The sequence below is a fragment of the Dreissena polymorpha genome, chromosome 2, assembly GCF_020536995.1.
Source record: "Dreissena polymorpha isolate Duluth1 chromosome 2, UMN_Dpol_1.0, whole genome shotgun sequence".
Classification (NCBI taxonomy): domain Eukaryota; kingdom Metazoa; phylum Mollusca; class Bivalvia; order Myida; family Dreissenidae; genus Dreissena; species Dreissena polymorpha.
The window spans coordinates 62,776,224-62,804,186 of NC_068356.1; the positions used below are offsets into that span (position 1 = coordinate 62,776,224).

At 35.6% G+C, this 27,963-nt stretch overlaps 1 protein-coding gene across 7 annotated transcripts in view; it reads left to right on the forward strand.

Moving 5' to 3' along the window:
• The window catches only part of LOC127867308 (neogenin-like), a 100,472-nt gene that overhangs the window by 37,997 nt on the left and 34,512 nt on the right, over window positions 1–27,963 (forward strand). For all 7 annotated transcript variants that reach the window (XM_052408373.1, XM_052408376.1, XM_052408379.1 and 4 more), the window contains exons 4-12: window positions 15,439–15,607; window positions 17,166–17,302; window positions 17,695–17,811; window positions 18,199–18,366; window positions 24,124–24,292; window positions 25,151–25,314; window positions 25,828–26,021; window positions 26,520–26,607; window positions 27,096–27,318. In XM_052408373.1, the coding sequence (XP_052264333.1) occupies window positions 15,439–15,607; window positions 17,166–17,302; window positions 17,695–17,811; window positions 18,199–18,366; window positions 24,124–24,292; window positions 25,151–25,314; window positions 25,828–26,021; window positions 26,520–26,607; window positions 27,096–27,318 (1,429 nt within the window). The remainder of the gene's footprint in view (window positions 1–15,438; window positions 15,608–17,165; window positions 17,303–17,694; window positions 17,812–18,198; window positions 18,367–24,123; window positions 24,293–25,150; window positions 25,315–25,827; window positions 26,022–26,519; window positions 26,608–27,095; window positions 27,319–27,963) is intronic.

Sequence of the window (27,963 nt, forward strand, 5' to 3'; positions counted from 1 at the left end):
CATTTAGATTTGTAAGACGTATATAATTAACATAGGGTATAACCCATGAATTATGAAAGAATAAAATGCAAAAAAAGTTTGGCCTTATTTCCACATTATTTTCGGGATGTTCTCAAAATGTAATACCTTTATTATCCAATCCACTTAACATCATGTTTTGGAAATCTTTTCATAAGTATTGTCTAAAATGTTCATTTATAAATTTTGCTCAAGATTGTAATGTTTACTACATGTACTTTGGCTTACATACTTAAATATTTAATGCCAGCAGATTTCAAACCCTTACTTTTTAAGTGAGAAAAAATTTAGTTTATTAAAGCTCCTTTTTTTTTTTAAAGGGATCTTTTCACGGTTTGGTAAATTGACAAAATTGAAAAAAGTTGTTTCAGATTCACAAATTTTCGTTTTAGTTATGATATTTGTGAGGAAACAGTATTACTGAACATTTACCATATATACATGTATAGTCAAATATAGCCATTATATAGTGTGTCTTTTGACGATTTGAAAACCTAAAAATTATAAAGCGTTGCAACGCGAAAGTTTGAATAATTTGGAGAGTTCTGTTGTTGTCGTTGAAATTTACGAAACTACGAAGATTGCTTATATAAGGTATAAAATACTTTTTCTGTGTACACTGGGCGGAATAGCGGAGTGGGCTAATGCGTTTTTATTTCAGACTAACTCCAGGACTCCGGGGGTCACTGGTTCGAGCCCTGGTACCGGCTACTTTTTTTTCCTTGTTTTAATTTTATTCTTGATTTTTTACTGTAGCTTTTAAGATCCAATGTTTACATTTATCAATATAAAGCATTTAATGACTAACTTCAAAATATGCCAAAATCTGTGAAAAGGCCCCTTTAAAGTTTGTTACAATGTATTATAGAAAACCTGACAAAGCTTCACATAATGATATTTTAAAAACGTCAAATACAGTTATATTAATGTCTGATAGATGTATATTATTCTATCATGTCTGTCAAATAAAATCATAGAAATGATTGAAAATTAAATATGTTGAAACAGCGATTTTCCTTGTCCAATTGGAAAAAGTATCCGTACCGGTCCAATTGGGAAAAATTGAGTCGTGAAAACCTCAAAATTGGGAAAAAATCGAGTCGTGAAATCCTTAAATTGGGAAAATCACGTCGTGAAGTTTGGGTCTTATTGAATACATCATACAGTTCATACTTAATTGAACATACCCATTAAAAGAATCATTTGCAGGCATGCCTTAATGACCATTAAGTAATTAAGTTGAAATAAATAACAAAATATTATAAAGAACACACAAAATCAATTACAAGTTGTTTTAATCTCTTGTTAAGCAATGTCTCTGTCTTTCATTTTTTTGAAAATTTCAACAATCTTTGATGTTTGATCATCTATCAGTTGCTGGCATACCTCTCTGCACAGCATCATTAGTGCTGTCAATGTGTCGTGTGATTCACGGTCCCGATTGTTTGTGCAAAGATTGTTCATTAGACTGAACACCCTTTCCACAGAGGCAAGGTTACAAACCGACATAAAACAGTACGCTGGCTGCCTGACAAAAGAACCGGAAACAGTAACGACACTATTGATTGCAGGCGCTGAATAATAAAACCCCAAATTAATCGAGCGCGTGGTTACACACAACTATACGATTTTCTTTGTTCGCTCGCCGAAAGTTGGGTTTTGTTACGAAAATTTTGGTCGTTTTGAGAAAAAATTCGGATGTCGATTGGGATTTTTTCAGATGCCGATTTGGGAATTTGGGAATTTTTGCTTGATTGGGAAAGTACCGTTTACTGGTACTTTATAAAGAAGGAGGAAAATCGCTGTGAAAGTAAATTGTGCAGAGACCAGATAGAAACTTTCAATAGCCAGATGTATTATAGTTATACATATGAAAATCTATATTGCACAAATGCACCTGTTGAAGCATGGAAGACACAATTATTGTACCTGTTAACTGCATACATTTGTATCCATTTTGAATTAGGTATGAACCAATTTGTAGTAAAAATAACTCTCCAAATGTTATAATATAGGCAGATACATCGTTATAGCAACATGGCACCAAGGTTTATACCTCTTATATCAAAACAGTGCATGTTTGTTATTGTAATTAAAAGCAATTTAAGATAATTGATAGTTTACATGTGCCATGGCTCTGATGTAGTGTTTTTCCCAGGCCATTTTAGCGTGGCGAAAAGCCACGCCGTCCTCCCGGATCGCCACGCTGCCCTTTTCAAAGGCAAATTTCGCCACGCGCCCTTTTTTTCAAAGGCAAATTTCGCCACAAGCCCTTATCGATAACATCTTTATTGCCTTACGATCTAACTTGGTCCGCAAAATCAGCTTCCTTGATTGTCTGTGACGCTCCGACTGTGCTTGATTTACTCGAGAGACGTCAACGCCTAATCGACTATATTAATTGAGCAGATTTAATCTATAACAGTGCTCGATTTATAGGTAGTTCTTACTGACTGCTAAGCTGTGAATTAGTCATGCGTGAATAACCCCTTGTCAGTATCAATCGATAATGCCAGGGGCTATGTTATACCAAGCGCACTTTTCGCTCGGCAATGTGTACTCCTCACGATAAAATCATTACTTCGGAGACTTTTGATGAAAAACTCCATGTTATTCTCGTGGCAATTGTGCATTCCATGCATTATTCAGTTATATCAAAACATATTTTTTTACGCATAATTACATTTAAAATCACAAACAAATTTATTCTTTATCGTTTTCGTATTTAAGATAATTAGATCTAATTATTGAAATAATTACTAAGACGTATACTAATTTAACAAAATGCGAATCGCTTATACGATTTAACGTTTCTATGCGCACCTCTCGCTTGCATCAGTTGACACTTTATCAACATGGCGGACTATACAGAATTAAATTGTGACTCGGCAAAAATGGCAAATAACGTCGTAAACGATCGAATTAACGATGGAGATTATACATTAAGAAGGAATAAATGACATGCCTGTGATAATCAACGATGCATAAAAATGTTTTAGATGGCAACAACATTATTCATTTATTTGTAATCTACTCAGTGGATGTTTGTCACGGAAACGAGTGTTTGCATATTGTTTTGTTAGCGATCAATTAACTCGCAATGTTATTCTAAACATCTGTCAAGATTATTGTTAGAAAATGGGATAAAAACAAACATGGTTTCATTTATATGTTAGTGGATCTGTGTATAATCAAATTCATATGCATATATTGCTTTATTATGTTTGTCGTGCTGTACAGTTTATTGAAACAACATGGAACTTAAATGTACATTGCAAGGTAAATATATTAATATAAATCATAGTAAGTTAAATACATCTATTACCATTAAATGTGCTTGTTTATATGTTATTTTTTCCACAGCTGCTTCTGATGCGATTACATGTTTCCCCATAATTCAGGTATTCAGGGAACGTTTTTGCCCTTTTTTGCCTAAACTGGGCGCTAAAATGCCCTTTTTGAAAGTAATGCGCCATGCCCCTTTACCCTCCTGGGAAAAACACTATGATGAATGTATTTTTGGTAATGTATGGCGGTTAATTTGAAATTAATTGAAAACATGACTCTAAGTCTGTCTAATTGGTTATTTAATTGTTTGACATCAGTTTCAGATGAACTTCATGTTTTGTAACAAGTTTGGAATATGTTTGAGATAGATTTGAGATGGGTGTACAAATGCAGTAAAAAAATTATCATTGCATCAAATAAATCCTCTAGCTGAAAAAAGCTATATCTCACATAGCCAAATATTGTTCTTAAGCATTTAATTCGGTTGTTTAAGTGGACCATTTGACATTTATGTGATTATTTATCATTAATATATTCTGCAGAAATTCCCTGGACATTCCAAGACATTTCATGTACATGTATATGTTGAGAGACATTATGTTTTCCCAGACTTTGTCAAGATTTTATGATCTTTCCTGATACAGAATTTCTAAAAACAGATTGTAATATTGTCATACAAATAACATCATCCTGAGGAAAATCAACATTACATTATACATGTGCAAAAATTGTGTTTCTCTTCTGAAGCAAATCTTCCAGAATCATGTATTTGGGGTAATGGTACTGACACTAGTGTCTCTTATCAAATTCAGACAATTGTGTCGTTTTCTGAACCAAAAAGTCTCAAATTGAATTTTCAAACATTCATCGTACATGTAAAAAGAATGTTCTTATTATATGATTGCCTCTTTTGCTTGTAATTGCAGCTGTTTTTTAAATGATGTTTTTGTAATGGGTTCATTAGTTCACTCTTTTAGTACTAACTATTTCTTCAAGTACATGTATGTGCAAAGAAATGTTAAAGACTTTACTCAAAGACCATGAAGTGTGCATCTGGTCATTATTACTTAGAGGAAACACACTACCATAGAAGGCTGCTTATTGAATGACATCGGCAGCCATTTTGGTGAATGATTGAAAACATGATGTCAATATCTATGTAGTCATTTGCAAAGGGATTCTGAATAGTAGAAGTTCTGTCAAATTGCTTACCCAGATATTGATTGATGGACACATCATTCCACAGGCTTCCAGGCGATTGAAACAAGGTTTTGGTCAGAGAGAAAAATGAGAGTTTCGGAAGATTTATTGATGCTATTTTCATACATGTAACACCAATAGTGAAAAAAACTGTCTTTAGGCGTCTTTTTCCATTAAGATTTTTGAAATTTATTTGGCTGATGCAGATATTGTCTAACAAGATTTGTGTTCTGGTTCTTCAATGTTGAGCAATAGTGAATTAGTGATAGAAAATGAAATCTTGTTAATGTGCTATTTAAATTGAGCTAAGATGCTATTCATCTTTTAAGATTTTATTTGAAAGTCAGTTGGACAATTATTTTTTATCTTACAAATATTGCAGCTGATTTGCAGCTTAAATGACCTTTTGAATCAAAGGTTAATCTGACATCTTGGGCGTAGCTTTAAAAATGATCTAGTGCTCACTTTTTTACGAAATAACACATGTTATTTTGAAAATAGGCCCAGGGATAATATGACGTTGAAAACAACACAAGTTTTGACGGCTGGGAATTTTTGTTTTTATCCCTGTTTTTTTATCAAGACAATCATGAAGGAAAAAAAACTTTGTCAGTTTCATTTGCAAGATCAGAAAAGTAGTCATTCACTGCATTTCTGGAAACTTGAAAATCTGACCAGCTGTAACTCTTCAAGATAATTTTTATTGTTATGAACTGAACTCTGATAAACTTGCTGCTTGACGGAATGTGAAACAAGTGTATTGGCTGGAGATATTAGCAATAAGAACATGATCTATTTATCTTAGGCCTTGGTTTTTTCAGGAGAGATATACAAAATGGGGTCACATTTATGAACATTAAACAATCTCAAAATTGTGAAATGTAAATATCTTAATGGAATTCCATTTTAAAGAATGTACTGTTCAGGTTTTATGCTGTTTGCTACTCATCAGTATGTTATGGTTGGGAATGAAGCCTTTCATACTTGAATAATACATGTATTAAGAAAGGACTAAAATTTAATTTGCTTTTCTAAGGGACTTCAAATGTGTCATAGTACGTTTCTGAGTGGTAAAGGGTTTACAAAAGTGGAAGAACTCACAGTCATTCTTGTCAAAAGTGAAAGTAAAGTCAATAAACCTTGTGGTTGCCATATTATTTGTAAGTTTTTGTTCCAATTGATGATTAAAATTATACATGTATATAATTCTCCAAAACATTAAGCAGCACACAGTTTTGTTAAAAAAGATACGATTGTGGACACAGGGTTTTTTATCTGATTTTGGGGAAAGGGCCTGGCCTTTTTTAAGGGGAAAATTATCGCGCGAAACGCAGGATTTTGGGGGGAAAAATCACACAAAACGTCGGATTTTGGGGAAAATAAGGAAAGTCTTAAATAATCAATTCAGCATATTTTACTGTTTTTAAAACAAATTCAAGGAAACAGAAATTTTAATTATGCAATATTTGTCTATTTTCTACACTGGATCAGGTTAACTTATATATTTAAAGGTTTAAAAAAAAAAAATTTTTTTTTTTTTTTTTTGGAGGGGAAAATGAAATCTAGGGGAACATTTTCCAGCTGAGGGGAACACAAAATCGGAGGGGAAAGGGCCGATTTTCGGCGGGTCACAAAGAAGGAAAAAAAAACCTGGGACAAAAAGTTTTGTTGTTTTTTAAGTGGGTGGGGAAGGCCCAGGGTAGAATTCAACTTTGACGCAAGACATGCAACTTGGAGGCTATCTTTTCCTAAGCAATGAAGTACTGACCCCAAAATTCTGAAATTATAGTGAGAACTTCTGTAATATAAGATCACTTTGTCTGCAAGACTGAAGGATAAGGTCAGTGGTCACCAATACTAATGAGGCAGTTAACATGGAGAAACATCGAGCATCAAGTTCCCTGTAGAGATGGAACTATCTTGTTGTTAATTCCCTAAATGGAAATAGAGACCTGATTTATGTATTTTTGGCGTTCTTTGTATTGCCAATGTTGAATTTCTGTTTCTTTTGTTGCAATCCATTTGTTTAGGGGTAATAGCTGTCTTTGGGTTATATCTCTGTCCTTGGGGGTAATTAGTTGGAGAGGTTTTGGGATAAATTGCTTCTTTGAGGTTGTTTTATCTTAAGAGATATTCAGTTTTTGGTGAAAGCTTTTTGTGATACATGTATCTTGATTAATCAGCAAGAAATCTTAAGATTTTCAAGCATCAAAATTGATCTTAAAATTTTGACAATTTAAAATTTATGAAGCACGTGTTCTGTCTATTTTCCACATCAGTGCTTGCATTTTGTGGAATTTTGCTATTAAACTCCCAATTTATATCACAATTATTTCTGACGTCATTTGACTCAGAAAATGTACCCCAAAAATATATTATGGAGGGGACATCCCTCCCTAACCCATGGGGCATCTGAAATAATTCCTGTGGAAAGCACCAGCCTGATGATATGATATTTCTATTTCAAGTTTTGGGTGGTTCTGAAAGAATACTTGCTGCAATGCGCGAATTTACTAAGGCCTAACAAAAAAATATGTTTGTTTCCACTGACATGGCCTAAAAAATTAGGGTAGGTAGGTAGGCAAATAATTTTATTTAAATTTTTTTTTTTTTTTTAAATATCGTACATGGTGTATCTTCTCATTTTTTTGTGTACAACTGAATGTACAATAAATTTGATGATGTATGTAATGCAATATGGGTTTATTTAAATGCTTTAATGAAATAAAAACTTGCTGTTCATTAATTTTGCATTTGTTGCTTTCCTTATTTCCGAGTTTAATGTTGACTTCTGGCAGCGGCTTTAATAGTCCATTTTATTACCAATAAAAGGCATAACTAAAGTCGCAGTAAGCTTGACCCTCAGTGTCTATAGGAATTCAGTGTTGTTATACTTTCCGTTCCTTTGGAATCATGGAGTATATACTATATTCAGAGCTCCAGATAAGGGTCGTATTTTCGTAATTACGAATTATTTTCAAGTCCGTTACGTATTTATTTTAAAATCTTGTCGTACCATTAAGAATTACAAAATCAAGTTACGAATATTATTTTTTCATCGGTTCGTATCGATTTTTATTGAGTTTTTTCGCGTATTAAAGATTTTTTTGCGGTGTTTATATAGAATGGTTATCGGGTTTGTTTAACAAAGCGCATTTTTTCCAATAAAAGCGGCGTATACAGTCTATCTGTCAAAAAACAATGGCGGCGCCCAGAGAACGTCCTTAAAAAACTGCAAAGCGTCCAAAAACACGCTTTTAACATATTGTACGCAAAGTGAGCCGAAGTTAAATGTTAAGAAAGACATTATAGAAAAGGTCTTTTACGATGTTGTATGTTCAGTTGCCGACACAGTCGGAAAAGCTAAACAAAAACGCGACACGACGGGTCCAAACTTAAACACAAAAAAACAACATTGAACGAGTCAAAGGGACAAGTCCCGTGGCTAATCGTTGAAAAGATTGAAGGAGAGACCCGTTTTAATTGTGAAATATGTAGAGCTGCAACGATTCACCAACATCTCGATTCGATTCGATTTCGATTTCAGACACTCCGATACCGATTTTTTCGATTCGATTCATCTTCAAACCTAGTTTTGTCATATATTCACTCTTATGCCTCAAAATTAACATTTCTGTTCAAATGTGACTTCAATAAAACACATAAAAAAAATAGCAAATTAGGACTCAATTTTAATATAAAAACTTCTGACTAGAAGATTGTGTTGATTACACAATAATATAAAATATAAATAAATAAGCATAAGAACGTATCTGGAATCAGTTGAATGTTAGTATGATCACTATTATACTTTTACCCTAACCCGCTATAAGCATATCTACCATTGTGTCATGACAGCATCACCTGTTTCCTGTAGGACAAATCACATTCTCTAATAAACTTAACAAAAATCCAACAGAAATAGAACTACTTTTCTGGCTGGCGACTTGAGTAGTTGCACTTGTGCGACCTCTTAGTCTTGCTAAATCAACGTTATGTTTGCGTTTGACATATTGCATTAGATTAGTGGTTAAGCCGGACTTAGCGTACGCCACATCCGTGAAGCACAGTTTACACTTTGCTTTATCGGTAGGGCTACCATCCCGAAACCCAAAATACTGCCACACGTTTGATTTTAGCTTCTTAGGCGCATCTGATATTTTCAATTTGTCGGCAACAACTTGTTCAGCCATTTTGACGCTCTTTCCGAAAGTAGACCTTAACGGGCTTATTGACTGGATGACTAAAGTAATAAGCAACCAATCGCGCGCGTCGTAATAACAGGTAAAGATAAAACCTACACCTTCCTGTATCAATAGACAGAATACAGCGCGCTTTACGTATCTATGTATATATATGTATATATGTTAAAGAATCGAATCGAATTTGGTAGGTTTGGTATCGTAATCGAATCGAAGCATTTCGAATCGATTTTCGATGAATCGGATCAAATCGTTGCAGCTCTAGAAATATGTTAAAATTCATCTAAGGCATGCAATCTAACCACAGTTTGGGCATATGAAGGTATTTGAAAAATAAAATTGTATAATACTGAAAAGACACTGTTGAACTCGTATAAATAAAGTTGCTAGTATGTTTATTTTGTGTTTTTTTACATGAAAATGACCATTATTGTTTATTTTTAGGTCATTTAGAAAAAATAAGAATTATTTTCCAAAACTTAGTAGTAACGTTAAGAATAAAATTTCAGAGTTAAGAATTCTTTTTGAAAATCTGGTAGTAATTTAAGAATATACAAAACCTTATCTGGAGCTCTGATATTATTTATAATTTATAATATATTAAATAGCCCAAAAGCCATGCTTGGGGGGCGCGAGTGGTGTTGCATGTAACATTATCACCATGAACAGACCCAATCAAACTGGGTGTGCTATTATATTTCTTGGATGCAGTTTATGCTTCCAAAGGACCACATTTTCAGATTATATTATGTACTGGTGTCGTGGGGTCTATCTACCAGGGCTAGCGCTGTCCCAAAATTTCTTTGAGCCGACCAGGTTTTTGTTTTTCGATGCACGAAAACTGGTTTTGAAATAATTATATATACATTTACTATCAACTTGTTTATATTCTTTTAATGACAACAAGGGCATATCACATATCATAATGTAACATACATTTTTCAATATAGAAATAATTAGTATGGTACTTGTCAATGTACAAACATAAGTTATTTTATAGATGAACATTTAATAGGGGTGTCGATTGTTCCAAATTTGAAATCCTGAAAATTAGGCCGGGGGTCTTGGAACCGCAGCCGCAGGAATCCAACAGGAATAAAGGGCAGATCCCCCACCCCATCCAGAGCCTTTACTAATTGTTCTTTTTTATAGTCTTTCCAATTGTATTTTCAGGTGAATACAATATAAAATATTATAAACCACACCGTCCGTATCACCACATGTGCATTCATCATTCTATTTCCTCTATAAAGAACTTCGAAAATAAATTATAATCGACGAAAAATAATGTATCTGAAAACGACAGTCCGAAAAATTGTACGCGTTTGCCACATTAAATAAAATGTGCATATCGTTTGACTGCAGACATTGCAAAACCTAGCAAATATACAATTTGGTTGACATATTGCTTTACAATAGCATTTTTTGTGGGTAAAAAACAACTTAATTATCACCTTTAAATTTCAAACGATAATCGGCAAAAAGGTGTTACATCGTCGAAATAGAATTAATTATTTAATTATCATCCTTTAATTCTGATCGATAGTCGGGAGAAAGGTGTTAAGTAATCAGCTTAGAAATAATTTATTTATTGGTACGCTTCTTTTGATTTGCTAATCTTTAAATACGACCTTTACCATCGGCCGCTATATTGTTGGCAGACGACAAGATCAACTGACTGTGTATTCCAAGTGTACATTGTCTGCGCATGAATGACCCAATATTATGTGTGAGCAAACTCATTGCTGATTGGCCAGCTACCACGTGCGCTTCAAAAACGATAAAAATGATATGCGGATAACGTACACAAGTTTATTGACCGTCGCCGAAAAATACGCGGTCCGATTTTTTTCGAATTTTGGGCTCAAAAAAGATTAGGACCGGCGGCAAAAAATTAGGTAGGGTCGGGCCACCGGAAACAAACAATTATTTTTGTTACGCCTAAAGTAAAATAGCTAAACTTAACGATTATTGGGTAACGATAAAAAATCAAATGCCAGGAACTTCAAGCATACAGTTTCAAAAGTTAATGTAAAGGAAATAAAGAGCTAGTGAAAGATTAATGAAAAGTTAATGATAACCTGGGACAGATAAACCCCATCAAAACCACCACCATCATTAGACCAATCTGAGAAGGATCTATTGCATGCCAAAATCCTGAATTCAGATCAATATTTCCTGGTAATAAGCAAAGCACTATAATTTATTGAAATTAATCAAATTTCCAATATATCATATATTCCAAATGCCTTGTTAATTAACTGAAATGTGTGATTGCCCACTGTTGGAATATGAAATAACAGGATTAAAGTTGTCAGTCTAGTCAGAGCAATTATACCCGGGGGATGTTATGTAATGAAACTAATATTTAGATATTAATAAAATTCTTCCTCTTTAGTTAGGACCCATTGTTGTATTGCAGCATTGATCGAGTATCGAGTATCGGGACTAGGGGTAAAAATAAGGGTTGGTGATTAAAAAGAGTAAAAAACATCAATGGCGTGGAATCATTCAACGACATACTGTTGTAAATGTTGACTTTCAAAGTGCTCTCTCAAATCATTTGAGCATGGAATCAGTGTCCTTAAAGTCATTAGGCTTTTCAAATCCCATGGCGTAAAGAACATTTGATGCCATAATTAATAGCTTTTGTACATTTTTTGGCCTTAGAATGATTAACTGTGTTAGAGAGAGAATGAATTTCGTCATGCAATTGTGTCATCGACATGGAATGCCTCTTACTTGAACTGTACTTGATGTAAATAACTGTTCATATTGTTGTAAAAAAAGTAAGTTAGGCCAGGGTCAGAAGTTACATTTGAGCCATATTTACCGTCAGTCAGGACATAATTTGTTTTCTCTGCAGGGCTTAACACTAACTTTTTTTTCAACTAGCCCATTCAGGCTAGTAAATGCAGAACCTTCTAGCCCTGACCAATCTTTCATGTGCCCTGACCCAAGTATTATCAAAACCTTTATATTTATCATTCAACTTGTATTTTCTTGTGCGTGGAGATGCGCAATTATAATTCAATCATTCTTATTAGCTTGCCTTACTAATGCTAATGAATTCAATGTTCATCTACTTAAGACGTCCATTTGTAATCTTCACGCCATTTCGGGAGAAATTTCCTTGTTGTTTTTTTCCTCATACTTTCTCTTACTTTCCTCCTTCCCTTTTCTTTTCTTATCCGAGGAACCCCCATCTCCTCCCGTAAAGTCAAACTTAAAACAACGACATGAAACGTTAAAACATTTTTTACATAGAATGCCGCGGTTGCCGTCTGACAACAAATGGTAAGTGAATCTTAGGTGTCGCAAAATAACGTGTTACGATAGTTGTAACAACTGTACAGGGTTAACTCTCTACTATAAGCCGGGATTGACCATTAATATTAGTTTTACTAATTGAATTGCATAACAAAGATTGTCAAAACACTAATAATCAATCAAACAAATTAAAACTAATAATTTTATAGTAACTTTGTGTTAATGTCGAGTTTCCGGCTTTTAGTTTAAAACGTATTTTTATCGAGAAAACTTGTCACTTCGAGGGAACCAATCAAAAAACGTATCTAGTGGAATTCCGTTTAAAAATAGGTACTGACGTGTTTTACCAGGAAAACCTCCGGGGATTTTCTGCATTGTCGGCCTCTTTTTGATTGCAATCAGGGGGTTCCAAATCTATTTTGAGTTACGATCCGTTTGTTGTCTCCGACTTCACTCTGGGATTTAATTGTCATCTGATCATAGTGTATTAAGATTTTTGCATCTTTGAAAAGCTTATTTAAAACGCAGTTTATTGATATAGAACACATAATCCTGCCCAAAATACACATGACCGGTCGGGCATGTTCCTGGGACATTGGCTAGCCCGGACCTCAAAGGTACAGGCAGTGAATGTCGTTTGGACGTGCCTTAGTGTTAAGCCCTGCTCTGAAAATATAGGCCCAAACCACAATTTTTAAAGAACATTGGCAAGTGGAGACCTGAGGTGTTTTTTTCTGTCACTATTTTGGGAATAGGGCCGGGGGTCCTTGAGATTTTACTTAAATTGTGAAATTAAGTTAAGAGCTGGAGAGGAAGATTAATAATAAATGTTTCTTATTATACCTCCCAAAACGAAGTTTAGGGGGGGGTATATACATGTAGGAGTGAGCTTGTCTGTCTGTCTGTCCGTCGGTCCATATTAAGTGTCTGCTCTTTATTTCAAGTAGTTTTCATCCGATCTTCACCAAACATGGTCAGAAGTTGTATCTACATGATGTCTAGGCCAAGTTCGAACATGGGCCTTGTTGGGTCAAAAACTAGGTCACGGGGTCACATAGTCCGTTTCACACATTCAGCATGTTGTCCGCTCTCTATTTCAAGTAGTTTTCATCAGATCTTCACCAAACTTAGTCAGAAGTTGTATCTAGATGATCTTAAGGCCAAGTTCGAACATGGGCTTTGCCGGGTCAAAAACTAGGTCACAGGGTCGCTTAGTGTGTTTTAAACATTCAGCATGTTGCCCGCTCTCTAATTTAAGTAGTTTTAATTCGATTTTCACCAACCAAACTTCGTTAGAAGTTGTAACTAGATGATGTGTAGGTCAAGTTCGAACATGGGCCATGCTGGGTCAAAAACTAGGTCACGGGGTCACTTAGTGTGTTTTAAACCTCACCATGTTGTCTGCTCTCTAATTCAAGTAGTTTTTATCCAATCTTCACTTAAATTGGTCAGAAGTTGTATCTTGATAATTTCTGAAGCAAGTCTGAAAATGGGTCATGCCAGGTCAAAAACAAGGTCACGGGGTCACTTACTTTTTTGGACTTTTTAAACATCACAATGTTGTCAGCTCTCTAATTCAAGTAGTTTTCCTCCAATCTTCACCAAACTTGGTCAGAAGTTGTATCTAGATGATGTCTAGGTCAAGTTTGAATATGGGTCGTGCCGGGTCAAAAACTAGGTCATGGGGTATCTTAGTGTATTTTAAACCTCACCATGTTGTCCGCTCTCTTATTTAAGTAGTTTTCATCCAATCCTCACCAAACTTGATCACAAGTTTTATCTAAATGATCTCTAGGACAAGTTTGAACATAGGCCATTCTGGGCCTAGGTCACGGGGTCACTTAGTGCGTTTTTTAACATTCAGCATGGTGTCCGCTCTCTAATTCAAGTAGTTTACATCTGATCTTCACCAAACTTGGTCAGAAGTTTTATGGAGATGATCTTAAGGCCAAGTTAGAACATGCGCATTTCTGGGTCAAAAACTAGGTCAAGGGGTCACTTAGTGCGTTTTAAAAGTTGAGCATGGTGTCCGCTGTCTTTTGTGAAGACGACATGCAAAATATTATGTGTCAATGCGGCATGTGGGGTTATTCGTCAGGTCTGTGACAAAGCTCTAGTTTTAATCTTTGTTATACCCCCACAAAGGAAGTTTAAAGGGGTATATAGGAGTGAGCTTGTCTGTCTGCCGGTCTGTCTGTCTGTCTGTCTGTCTGTGTGTGTCCGCTCTCTTATTCAAGTTTTTTCATCAGATCTTCACCAAACTTGGTCAGATGTTGTATCTTGATGATGTGCAGGTCAAGTTTGAATATGGGTCATGCCGGGTCAAAAACTAGGTCACGGGGTCACTTAGTGCGTTTTAAACATTGAGCATGGTGTCCGCTCTCTAATTCAAGTAGTTTTCATCTGAGCTTCACCAAACTTGGTCAGAAGTTGTATCTAGATGATGTCTATGCCAAGTTCAAACATGGGCCATGCTGGGTCAAAAACTAGGTCACGGAGTCACTTAGTGCAATTTAAACATTGAGCATGGTGTCCGCTCTCTAATTCAAGTAGTTTTCATCTGAGCTTCAGCACACTTGGTCAGAAGTTGTATCTAGATGATGTGTAGGTCAAGTTTGAACATGGCCCATGCCGGGTCAAAAACTAGGTCACAGAGTCACTTAGTGAGTTTTAAACATTGAGCATGGTGTCTGCTGTTTTTTGTGAAGACAACATGCAAAATATTATGTGTCAATGCGGCATGTGGGGGTATTCGTCATTTCTGTGACAAATCTCTAGTTTGCTTCGTTTTTTTATATTTTAATTTGCAATTTTTTGGTCTGTTTACTCTTAGTGAAAAACATACACTAGATGAGAAATTGGGAATGAGGCTGGATTTTTACCCCAAATTGAACCCCTCATAACGCTTTCATGCTAATTTCCGTCCCTGTCTTTCATTTTTGACCAAGGTAGTTTGTCTGAGAATTTGTTCAAACTTTTCCAATAACACAAAAAAACACAAAAATTTATTTGCCAATAACTGCAAACAATTTATTTCCATAATCCATTTCTCTCATAACTGTATACATTTCAATAATACATTGGTGGGATTTTTTCTTACTTTTAGCAGACTTTATTTCACTGACAAAATGCAAATGAAAATAGTTTTACAGGATCTTTTCAAAATTGAAGAGTTTTTGTCAACCTACATGTACATGTATTTAAAAGGAAGTGGTATTGTCCATGCCATAGGTGTTTCAAAAATCACCTTTATTTGTTCACTTGCAGATAATGCTATATTTGGAAACGAATTGACCTACGTTTCCTTCATTAATCATTTTGTTTGTTTTTCTGATGGCAATGAGAATTAGGCAATTTTTCCACAATTGGAAAAGTGCTGTTTGCTCAGGTACTTTATAAAGAAAGAATAAAAATCCTGAACACTTTTTATGATATTTGTAAGTTATCAACTAATTTTCAGGCAATGGCAGCGCTACATTTACAAACTTCTACTTCGCGAAGGAGCCCACAGATGTGATCGGCTTCAAGGGGGGCTCACTCCGTCTGCCCTGCTCTGTAATTCACGCTAATCGAGGTGCTCCAATAATCAACTGGTACAAAGATGGCCAGCTGCTTGTGACAGGTTCCAGGTAAAATTTATCAGAAAAAATGTTGGCAGTCAATCATATTTAGTTCTGCACATCTGATTTTTTATGCTGCCCATATATATATATATGGGTAGCATATAGTTGCCAGTTTGTAGTTCCTTCCGTCACACTTTTTTTGGACAGTTTCTCATAGCACCTTCATTTCTTTACCGACCTCTTTCATATTTGGCATGTACGTACCTTGCATGAACCTCTACCTTTTGATGAGGTTTGAGGTCACTGGGGTCAAGGTCACCGAGGCTAATAATAGATTTTTCCGTCACACTTTTTTGACTGTTTCTCATAGCACCTTCAATACTTTACAGATGTCTTTCATATTTGGCATGTACGTACCTTGCATGGACCTCTACCTTTTGATGAGGTTTGAGGTCACTGGGGTCAAGTTCAAGGTCACCGAGGCTAATAATAGATTTTTTCAAGATCACACTTTGGTTACAGTTTCTCATAGCGCCTTCAATATTTGACAGACCGATCTCTTATATATTTGGGATGTAGGGCATTCATCAGTTTTTAGCTCGACTATTATATATGAAATATATATAGTGGAGCTATCCTACTCACCCCGGCGTCTGCGTTGCCGTTGCTGTTTCCGTTTCCGTGCAAATGTTAAAGTTTTCGTACTACCCCAATTATTTTCATTGTCCCTTGACATATTGCTTTAATATTTTGCATACTTGTTTACCAACATTACCCCACCCTATAAACAAGAGCAGACAACTCTATCAAGCATTTTGTCATAATTATGGCCCCTTTTCCACTTAGAATATGCAGCAAATGTTAAAGTTTTCGTACTACCCCATTTATTTTCATTGTCCCTTGACATATTGCTTTCATATTTTGCATACTTGTTTACCAACATCACCCCAACCTATAAACAAGAGCAGACAACTCTATCAAGCACTTTGTCATAATTATTGCCCCTTTTATACTAAGAAAATGCATATTATTGATAAATCTATGTTTAAGTTAGCGTACTACCCCAAATATTTCCTATATCCTTTGACATATTGCTTTAATATGTTGCATACTTGTTTACCAACATGACCCCAACCTATAAACAAGAGCAGACCACTGTATCAAACATTTTGACATAATTATGGCCCCTTTTACACTTAGATAATTGAACATTTGCTTACATGTAAATTGCCATAACTTCTTTATGATCACATTTTATTATTACTTTGACAAAACAACACTTACCTGAATACCACAATGGATTTCATCCAAACAATACCCCACGCCCTTACCTAGAATCCCCCCCCCCCCCTCAACCTACCCCCCCATTTTATTTTCTAAACATCATCTAATAAATTACCACACCCCACATTACACCCCCCTCTCCCCCCCCCCTCCCCCCCCCCCTACCCCTTAAAATTTTTTATTATTGAATATGAACAATTTCCTGATGATGGCTTACGTTATACTGTCAAGCACTCGAATAGTAGAGCACGCTGTCCTCTGACAGCTCTTGTACTGATATCCTTGTTTTATCCAATATGTGAATAGAATACGGGTAACACGACTGTCCTTATTTTTACAGAGTTTCTATAGAGAAGGACGGAAATCTTCTGATCTCAGACATTGTGGATAGGAAGTCTGATGCAGGGAGTTACCACTGCAGCGCCACCTGGGAAGGGCAGATCATCCTCAGTAGGAAATGCAAGGTTCTTATTGCTGGTGAGTGGTCTCCCTTGCTTTGAATTTTAAACCTGAGTAGCCACCCTTGGATTAAATTTACACATGGGCTTGGACAGTCAAGTTGAGGAAAAAAAATGACCCTTAAAATGGATCTATTAAATTGACCCTTTCAGAAAAGGAAATAAATGGCTGAGTAGGTACCTGTAATGTAACTTGGGGAGGTTATTGGTCATTAAAATACTTGTAGGGCTATTCTTCAATAGGGCTTTTCTGTTAATGTCAAAAGTATGCATGGGCACTTAGTACTTGCAAGTTATCTTACCTACTAATTTAATGAGTATGTGAACAAACCACTGTGATAATCATATAATGAAACTAGTGTTCGGAACTGCAAATACTTGAAATAAATGAATTGCTATATTAATTTTCAGGCATGGAACGTGGTTTTCTTGTGGAGCCGACAAATGTGGAGGTATATCTGACAGACACAGCAATGTTCCAGTGTGCAATAGACTCTGTGCCTAGTGCTAACATCACATGGTATAAAGGTGAGAAAACATGTTGTCCCAGAAGCTTTGTCAGTTTATAACTTTTAGCTAGTTTTAATAATGATAATCTCAGGACAACTTGTTAAAAGCCTGTCTTATCCAAACTTGCCTTTATTGTGCCATAAACTTTGTTCTTAAGGCAAACATCACATGGTTTATGATTATTGAAGAAAAAGGATTTCAACAATAGAAAACTAGGTGTTTTCTCAAATCTCTTTGTGAGTTTTAAGATGTGAGAGAATGTTGTGAAAGCTGTTGTCAACATGCCTCATAGTTGTCACCATTAAATTTCATCTCAAAGGCTCAAATTCCACAAAAGTAATGTTTATTTTTGAGTCAGTTTGTTAAATGGTTTTAAAACAACATGGTAATGTGTTTGTCTTTCAGATGATGCGTTGGTGACAGACCGCACAGGAAAGTTCCGCACCTATCCGGAAGGGGTCCTGGAGGTGTCCGATGTACAGTTCGGGGACTTTGGCACCTACTCCTGCCAGGCCGAGGGGGTCGATAGGCCAAGGCGGAGTCAGGCCGTCAAACTGCTGCAGAAAAAAGCTGGTAAGGTTTTGATGCTTAAGACCTTCTGACAGATTTTAGCCTTACTAATAAAGGACGACATTTTCCACCCAAACTTTATTATCCCCACGCTTTTTGAAAATCATGGGGATATTGTGGTTATCTCCGCCGTCCGTCTGTCCTCCTGTCTGTCTGTTTGTCCGTCTGTCTGTCCGTCTGTCTGTCCTGGCCACTATCTCCTCCTACACTATAAGCAGTAGAACCTTGAAACTTGCACACATGGTAGCTATGAGCATATGTGCGGCCCTGCACTATTCTGAATTTTGATCTGACCCCTGGGTCAAAAGTTATGGGGGTTTGGGTGGGGCCAGGTCAGAGATTTTCACTTTTTTTATGCCCGCGGTATAGTGCATTGGCCATAACTTTTGCAATATTGAAGATAGCAACTTGATATTTGGCATGCATGTGTATCTCATGGAGCTGCACATTTTGAGTGGCTAAAGGTTAAGGTCAAGGTCATCCTTCAAGGTCAAAGGTCAAAAAAACAAATCCAAGGGAAGTAATAAGCTTTAAAGGGAGGTAAGTAAATAACCTGCCAAATGATAATTTTTTTTTAAATAAATCAAAGCGGTGCATAGTGTTACACAGTAGTGGCACGGAGACATGGGTGAAAGTTTTCCGGGTTAACCCGGAATTCCGGTTTTTGGATGGCCGCCGAGGTCATTTTTCCAAATCGCGTAAATCCGTTGAGAAATTCTGGGGGGGGGGGGGGGGGGGGTAGGCACCCTATAGATAGCAGGCGCCAGTTCAAGTACCTCGATAAAACCCGCCCGCAATGCATTCAAACAAACCAGATCAGGTATTTATTAATTGCAACACAAAAAAATCAAGCAATCTGTATTCCTGAAAATTTAATCATTTGTCTTTATTGCGTCACGCGTAAAATATTTATCCGTTAATGATATGCACAACGGTTCTGCTACAAACTACTTCTGACCAATCAAAAATAATTACTCTATCGTTGGATACGCCTTTAACCAATCGCTATTGTTCACCTTCACATGGTATATTTTTTGATTGGATGAAGGTGTGGTTTCGTTGATTTATTCACAACTGTCACACAATTTATGCATAATCGTTTCGTTAATACATAGATCTTATCTGAGTAAAGATTTCATTCATTGTTTGATTATAATAATATTACGCACTCACCCTGGGTTATTAAAAAGTGTAATTGGACATATTAAATACACAATTACTTTCGATTATCTGCTGAGTGTTATTAGATATGACGTTTTTCCAGAATGCAGAAAATATTCCTCGGGTATCTCGTGATTTACGTATATGTATATAACAGTCGAATAGCGAGCGATGCGAGTGTTGGTAAATTCACGTGTTTCATGCATAATGGCGAAAGCGTTTTTGATTATTTGAGAGCAAGTTACAATTATTTTGACCATATAATGAATTTCTGCGTTCAAGATTTTAACGAATTTTCACATCAATAGCACTAACATGTGAATACAAAAATATCTGCTCATAATCTAAACGCTGAAAGTTATTATGTTAAATGGGAAACTAATTTGTGAAATATATATTAAGTTCGAAATAATCAATGATATGTTATTATGATTTTGAACAATAAAACAATACTGAGTCTTTACAGTTACACAGTAACATTTCATATTTCATGTTGATAGAGACATTAAGGAAATAGGACGCAACTTCAATCAGGATGATAGGATAGATAATGGGTATTGGACTAAAGTTTTTGGACTTAAATCTTTTGATAAAGAACGATTTCCTTTTCTGAAAAAACTTGTGGCATCACTACTTACAGTGTTTTCTGGGCCATTGATTGAATCCACATTCAATATCATGGATGACATTGTGGAAAAAGATCGAACAAAATTAACAGTCAAGAACTATGAGGCTGTTGCTATAGTGAAGACTGCCTTGAAAAGGAAGAAAGTCCGAAGCGTAAAATTGAAAGTAACCAACAGTATGGCCAAAAGCTGCATTTATGCATACGCTAGTTATCAAGGTTACTTAAAAGAAAAGAAGGAACATGAAGAAGCAAAACGAAGAGAACAACTTGACAAATCTGTAAACCTCTTGAAGGCTAAAAGAGCAAAGCAACTAGCAAATTTGATGAGACGGACGCAGAAAAACATTAATCAGAAAAGGAAAAGTATAGATTCAGCAACTGGCGGCAGTGAACGAGGAAGATGGAAAAGAATCAAACTTATTTAACACATTACTGCATATATATTAACTTATGTATTCCTGTAGCAGTGGAATTAAGAAATGTTTTCTAATAATTTAAAATGAAATTGTTATTTTTGTAATCACCAATTACGATCTGCTGATGCTTGTACAAATCATAAAATTGTAGAAGTGCAAATTTGTGAAAGCAATTTTGCCATAGAGGGCTTATTTGAATAAAATACCTTAACTTATTTTTCTGAACACATTTTTATCTGGCAACTTCTAATAACGAATGTTTTGTCATAGTGCTTATCTTTTCAATATGAGCATATTGTTTTTGCAATTAATTATTGTCCTCTGTTGATGCTTTCTAATTTGACCAGACATAAACTTTTAAAAGGAATAATGGGTTTATTCAGCTTAGTCATTTAGGGAACTTTATAGAACACAAAATATGAAAATGTCATGTCAAAACTAATTTCTTCCTATATACTCAGTTTAGTTCATCTGCATCTGATGACTTAAAACATTAAGACCAAAGAAGCATTCCCAGAGACAAGGAATTTCAACTTTTGGTAAAAATTTTCTGTTACATTTCAAAATTAATGTAATTTTGGTATCACTAGATGGTCTTTTGAAGTATCATGAGAAGTACTTTTTCCTTACTAAAAATGGTTTCCAAAAAGCTAAATTCCTGCAGCTTCGGGGGGCTTCGCCCCCCTGGCCCCCCCACCAGGGCTTTGCCCTGGACCTACCTGGGGGCCCTAGCGGCCCCCAAGACCCCCAGCAAAATTTTCAGGTTTTAGAAAATTTTCAACTTTCACCCATGCGGAGATGTATTTAGTATTCAATTGTTTGTGTTAACTCATCTGTGAAATGGTTTAGCTCATCCATCTAATGTTTATACAAGGGATTATAAAATATTGGGGAAAAGGGACACCTGTATATGGCAGAAAAGATAGAATGCAGTCAAGCATAAAAAGCATGAGAAACTCATGGAATAGAGCCTCAAGAATCTATAACAGGGCTGAAACTTTCACTTTGTTTAATTACAATTTTATACTCATTACTGAAAATCTGTCAAAATGTTCAAGTGGGAAAAATGTGAGAAACAATTTAAAGCAAGATGGACTTTGAACAGGCACATCAAAGACAGACAGGAAATTCAACATATTCATTGTTGTGTACAAGATTGCGGTAGAAAATTGCTGAGACGCTACTATTTAGGCAAACATATAACCTCCTAATATAACTTTTCCAAAACAAAAGCAAGAAGATTGGCTATAAGAGAGCATGTTCAGCCATCTCATATGTCATTCCAATTAGGATGACATTGAGGATATTTGTTGGATTCGGTGGATTATCGTTTTTAATTCACGAGTGATCATATAAAATAATATTTTCACGAGTGGCAAAGCCATAAATGCCAGACGTCCCGATCTCGGCGGGACAGTCCCGCTTTTGGGCCCTTTGTCCAGGCGTCTTGATATGAGACGATTTGTCCTGACATTCGTAAAAAACGATGTAAGGTCTATAGGTTCCCAATAAAACTCGCTATTCAAGCTGTTTCGCTAACACTTACCACCGCTAATCCCTTTATTGCCCCCAATTAACAATCCGATTCTACTTCTCTTGTGTACCAGTGTTGTTTATGACACCTTATCAGCGATTTATCGGCTAATTATTGATTTTATCAGGCATTCACACCATGGTGGTCTTCAAGATAGTGGTCGCTTATTGCTATTGATAGTTGTATTATAATGAAATATATGTTGAAAATGTGTTTGTTTTTGTCTTTGTTTGAAACGGTTTACAAAACAATTGTTTTGTAAAATTAACTCTACGTCATTAATGAGTCTTTTACATTCAATGTTTAGTTCCAATATAGCGGGATAATCCGAATGTGCAATATACCAAAATCGCAACAAACAGTCCTATAAGTGATACCCATCCTGTCTAGTGTAATTGGGTGCAATTGTAATAAAAACAACGAGGTGCTATGCATGACCCTACTCCAATTAAGCTTAAAACAACGAGGTGCTATGCATGACAGTTACTCCAATTAAGCCGCGACAATTGACAAGTAACAAACTGCGCATGGATACATGCTACAAAAAAACATTGCAATAAACAGTAAAAGTGGTACCCATCTTGTCGTGTGTTATTGTAATAAAAACAACGTGTTGTAACTGTTCGGTGGATAGTTTACTGTAACCTGTACTTTCAGTGCACTGGATAGCCTCCCCTGCGTTAATGTTTGCCATTGAAATTAATATAATGAGTGTTGTCGTAATGTTCCAGATTTTGTACTCTAAAAAGATGAATATAATCTTCGTTGTTTGCTATTGTCTTATTTAATAAAACTGTTATTGTTATGTTTTAGATTTCATGCTTCATATCAGATGTTTTATGTCTTGAATAAGAGTATCAAGATTTTTTGTTAGTACTATACTGATGACAGTAAAGTTGGAATGATAGATCGTTTTAGGTGTCCTGCTTTTTGGTCAAATGTCCCGACAATTTTTTATGGAATGTCCCGCTTTGGACCTAAACAATTCTGGCATGTATGGGCAAAGCCACGAGTGAAAATATATGTTTTTTATGATCACGAGGGAATTAAAATCGATATTCCACCGAATCCAACAAATTTTATTTTTATTTTATGCCTTTTTGTAACAGTTTATATACATTGTTAAAGAGTTTAACTAAAGAATTTCGCTGGGATAATGACGTCATTTCGTTAAAGAAATGACGTCATTTCACAGTAAACAGTGAAAATTATCGATAATTTTCATTGATAATTTTCATTGTTTGAACAGTGAAATTATCAGTTTTAATTCACTGATATTTCCCTATAAACCACCGAAAAGCATGAAATAAATGTACATAATTGACTACAGTGAAGTTATTTCATTATTAGATTTGTTAGGAGAGCAGGATGAGGAGGAGAAATTAGGGTATAGATTTTCACTCATTTTTTAGGCTATTTTACATTAACTTCTTCATTTCTACACCTAATTACTTCAAATTTATACTGAACATCTCTTATGACAATACGGTCAATCTCAACTATGCATGGCCCCATTACCAACCCTGGGGCGCCCCTGAGTCAAACATGAGGCGTCATTTTTAGTTTTTAGTTAGAATTGACTTTCTTTAAAAAAACAATTCAAAACAATACAAGCTGAAAGTGTCTTTCTTCATAAGCCTGTGTGGATTGCAGGCTTATCTTAGATGACACTTTAATGCCAATTTTCCTTGAGCTCATTTCCAATATGTTGATTTGCAAACATTGTGTGATGTTAGTGAAAAAAGTTGTTATGGCTCTTAAACTGAAATTGCTTGTTTAGAATATTGTATTGTATGTAATTTAACATTCATAAGGACAAACATTATTTACTTTTTCCAAAGTTTATGCTAAATGAAAATTTAATATCTTCCCACAATAATGAACAAACTTGTCCAATAGAAGACTGCACTATTAAGAAGAAAAACATAGTTTTATTAAGTCGATTATATTAAGTAGATTAACAATGATAAATCCTTTAAATTTAAATATTGATTAATTCCATTTCATATTTGTTGGCACAGTTGTCGGGGACACCTTCGAAGGGTTTGCGCCCAACTTCACTCTGAAACCGCGGGACACGTCCGCCATGGTGGGGTCAAAGGTCATCCTGTTCTGTGGCGCGTATGGGCTCGGCTCGGACATGACAAAGCCCAAGATCACCTGGCTGAAAAACGAACGCACCATTGACCTGTGAGTATGCTTTAACATGGGAGGTTACACCTAAAATGTTCCTGCTCAGGGTTAGAAATTATGTGAACTGCATTGGGAACCTGTCAAATTTCAATTGACTAATGCTTGACAAACAACAACAACAATTTAATGAAACAATGTATTGTTTAATTCAAATTATAGCATTCTGAATGTGGCTGTTAACTCAATTTTATTTAATTAATAAAGAAATCACTATTGCTATTTAATGAATAAAGCTGTCCAACTTTCTATGCATGGATATGAGGATACTCAAACATCATGGTTGAAGAATCTACAGAATGTTTACCTGTATAGGCACTTTAACATCAGAAGAGTCATTTCAAGGCCTTTTTATTATGTTTGTAAACAAAGGCAAGAAGCTAGACTGGGACATTAGCAATCTTGGTGCCATTGCAAGATGAGGAATCCTGCAGATTTTGTCTTGAAATTTCTGATTCTGCTTGGCAAGGAATGAATGAAGGCTGTTAGACAATTATGTGTGGAAGAAATCTGCAGATGACATTAATTATCTGTTTTTTTCTAATCTTCTACAAAAAAAGATGACTAAGGCAACAATTATAGGTGGAGGAAACCGGCAGATTTCTTCAAATATCATTATTAAATTTCAGTAGAGGAAGTAAGTCTAGTGACAGCAGAAGACATGGAAAACCTGCAGATGTCATTCAATGTGTTAATTTGCTGTTAGAAACTAAGATGGTCAAGCGTCAATGAGTGGCGATGGTGGATGTTTTGTAATCCATGTTTTGTTTTCATTAAATTTCTGATTCTGCTGTCATAAAAAAGCTTAGTGGAAACCTGCATTTCTTTGTCAATTTTCATTATTTTTTAACTTTTTAGAAACAAGGACGGCCGTGTGACAATGATAGGCGGGGGTAACCTGCAGATTTTGGACGTCAAATTTAGTATGAAAGAAGGGGAGGAATCGGATGATGCCACCTACATGTGCAGAGCGGAGAACGACTTAGATTCTAACGATGCTGAGGCCAAACTTGATGTTCTTGGTGCGGTTTGACGAATATATTTAATTATGCAATCTACTATGTACAGTTTTATTCTATTACCAGATGAAAATCGATAGTATAATAAAGATCGTATAAACTAGAGCCCTATACTATCAATATTTTTTATCAGATTTGGGTTTTTGCAAAAATTGGAGAATCAACTACGGAAAAAGAAATCGTAAAAAAATGCAATATTTATGAATGGAAAAAGGGAGGAAAGAATAGGATAAATAGAATGTTATGTGAGTTTTAAATAAAGATCAAGTTTATCATGCTCAGCAAGCCTCGCGCTACCATGGTTCTAAGCCCTGCATGATAAACTTGATCTTTATCCAATACTCAATTAATATTCTGTATATACGTTTTCTTTATCAAATACAAGAGTGGTGATATTATTTTCTATAAATGGACCAATATGGGCTTTTGCCACACTGTAGCGTTGAAATAAACTATGAAAATATAATACTTAACACACAATGGCAATATCTTATTCTGGTATTCTTGCCCTCCCAGTTCCGCCAGTGTTCACGGTGACGCCACAGGATCAGCTCGCCCACGAGAAGCAGGACATTCAGATCCTGTGTCAGGCCTCAGGACACCCCCGCCCCAGGGTGTCGTGGTACCGCAACGGGCACAGGATCTCCAGCGAGAATGAGGACTATATCAAGATAGTGGATGAGAACAGTCTTCGAATCCTGGGATTAATGGTACACATTAAAAAAAAACTCTTTTCTCTGAGAAAACAGGGCTGAATGCATGTACAACACTTTATGTCTGAACTGAATTTTTATTTGGAATAAACTCCTTTTTAAAGAAAAATATCATAATAGCCAAAAGTGTGCGTATTTCAAAGGATTATCAGCGAAGGCACTAAATACACATGCATTAATGCCTATTTACACAAAGCAGGGCTAGTTTGCTATTTGCCAATATTCAAATGATTATTTTGAAAAGTTAAGTTTTAAGCCTGTGCTGAAGTGGCTGCATTCAACACTCCTACAATATTAGAATAAATGGATATTCTTCTATAAAGGTGTTGTGATTGGTCTTTTAGCCTATTTCCTTCCTTTTTATTTAGTTTTATTGAAACCTTTTTTCTGGGTGGTGGTGGTGGTGGGGGGGGGGGGGTAGTTTTTCTCTGTTGAAATATCAAAGGTCATTGTCTGCTGAGAAATTATTTATTATCATTGTTGTTGTTTTTTCAGATGCAAGATTCAGGGTACTACCAATGCTTTGCTGAGAATTCAATCGGGAGCATACAGGCTACAATGCAGCTGAAAGTCATTCAAACAAGTAAGTTTTGAATGCTTTCAATTTCGGATCACTTGTTTAGTTAAATAGACTTATTCCTTAATGTGTTAGATTTTACAAGAAGACGCACACTTTGATTGAGCAAAAATACAATAAGAACCATTTAAAATCCTTAAAAAAAGTCACAAGCCATATCAACCAATATTATTTAGGGTCAGCTTTTTTGCCTCTACCAAATAGATGTTTTTTTTAAAGTTGTGGATATCCAAATAACAGATCTTCCAAATATTATGGTACGAGAACAATTGCTGAATAATACAAATGATTTCTCATGCATTTCAACATTCATTGATTATATAGAACTATTCCTATAGCAGTTTTCCACTTTGAAAATTTGCTGGATAATTTGACCATACAAAAACCTCTTTTAGGCATAAAAATATTGTGTATGGATTTAAGATTCCTTATGCTAGAAACTGGAACTTAAAATGTTTGTTTTGTTTCACATTTCTGTTACCCCTCGTTTGAAGATTCTGGACTCTCCAACAATCCGTCCAACCCATCCATTATCTACCACGTGTATCGCTCCGGTGCAATGAGCGCCACCAACCCAGAAGATATTCCGTCTCCCCCAACGACACTAGCGGCGGCCATTGTTGCCACGCGATATGTCACCCTGACCTGGGAACCTCCCACTAAAAAGGGTGCGAACGTGGAGTACATGGTTAGATGGCAGGAAACTGGGTCAGACAGGTAAGGAACTATTTCATTGGTTAGACATTTGTGTATTCATACCCCTGATACTAAGTAAACAGTGGGTATATTGGAATCACAATGAAGATATGTTTGCCCTCTGTTTGTCTGTGGACATAAATTTGTTTGGTTAAGCTCTCCTACATTTTTCAATGTGCTACATTCAAACTTGCTAGGATTGTGCGTTATGATATGAAGCTGTTCCTGTGCTTTTTTCCCCATGTTAAACATGACAAAAGTCATGCCCCTTGTGCAACTTAGTTAATGAAACAATTTTATTGTTACTAAAGACTTCATTACCGTGGTAGTAAAAATAAACATCTTTGAAACCGCAAATTCCATATTTGCCATTTTCTGAAAATATTATAATGGACCTCAACTTAATTTCATGACACTGGTGTAAGAACTGGAAACACCAAGAGGCAAGAGGATCAAATAGTTAATATAGATGTGCATAGCATAATAACTTCATAAAAAATACTGTGACACCTCTAGGCACAAACATTTAAAATTTGATAAAAAAAATATCAGTTAAAAAACTTTGGTGCAATAGTTACATAGTTTCAATTTGCTGTTTTGGCTTAGGGAACATGAAGCCAACAAATAGAAAATGGAAATTAATTTTATGTTGCAAAATTTTGGATT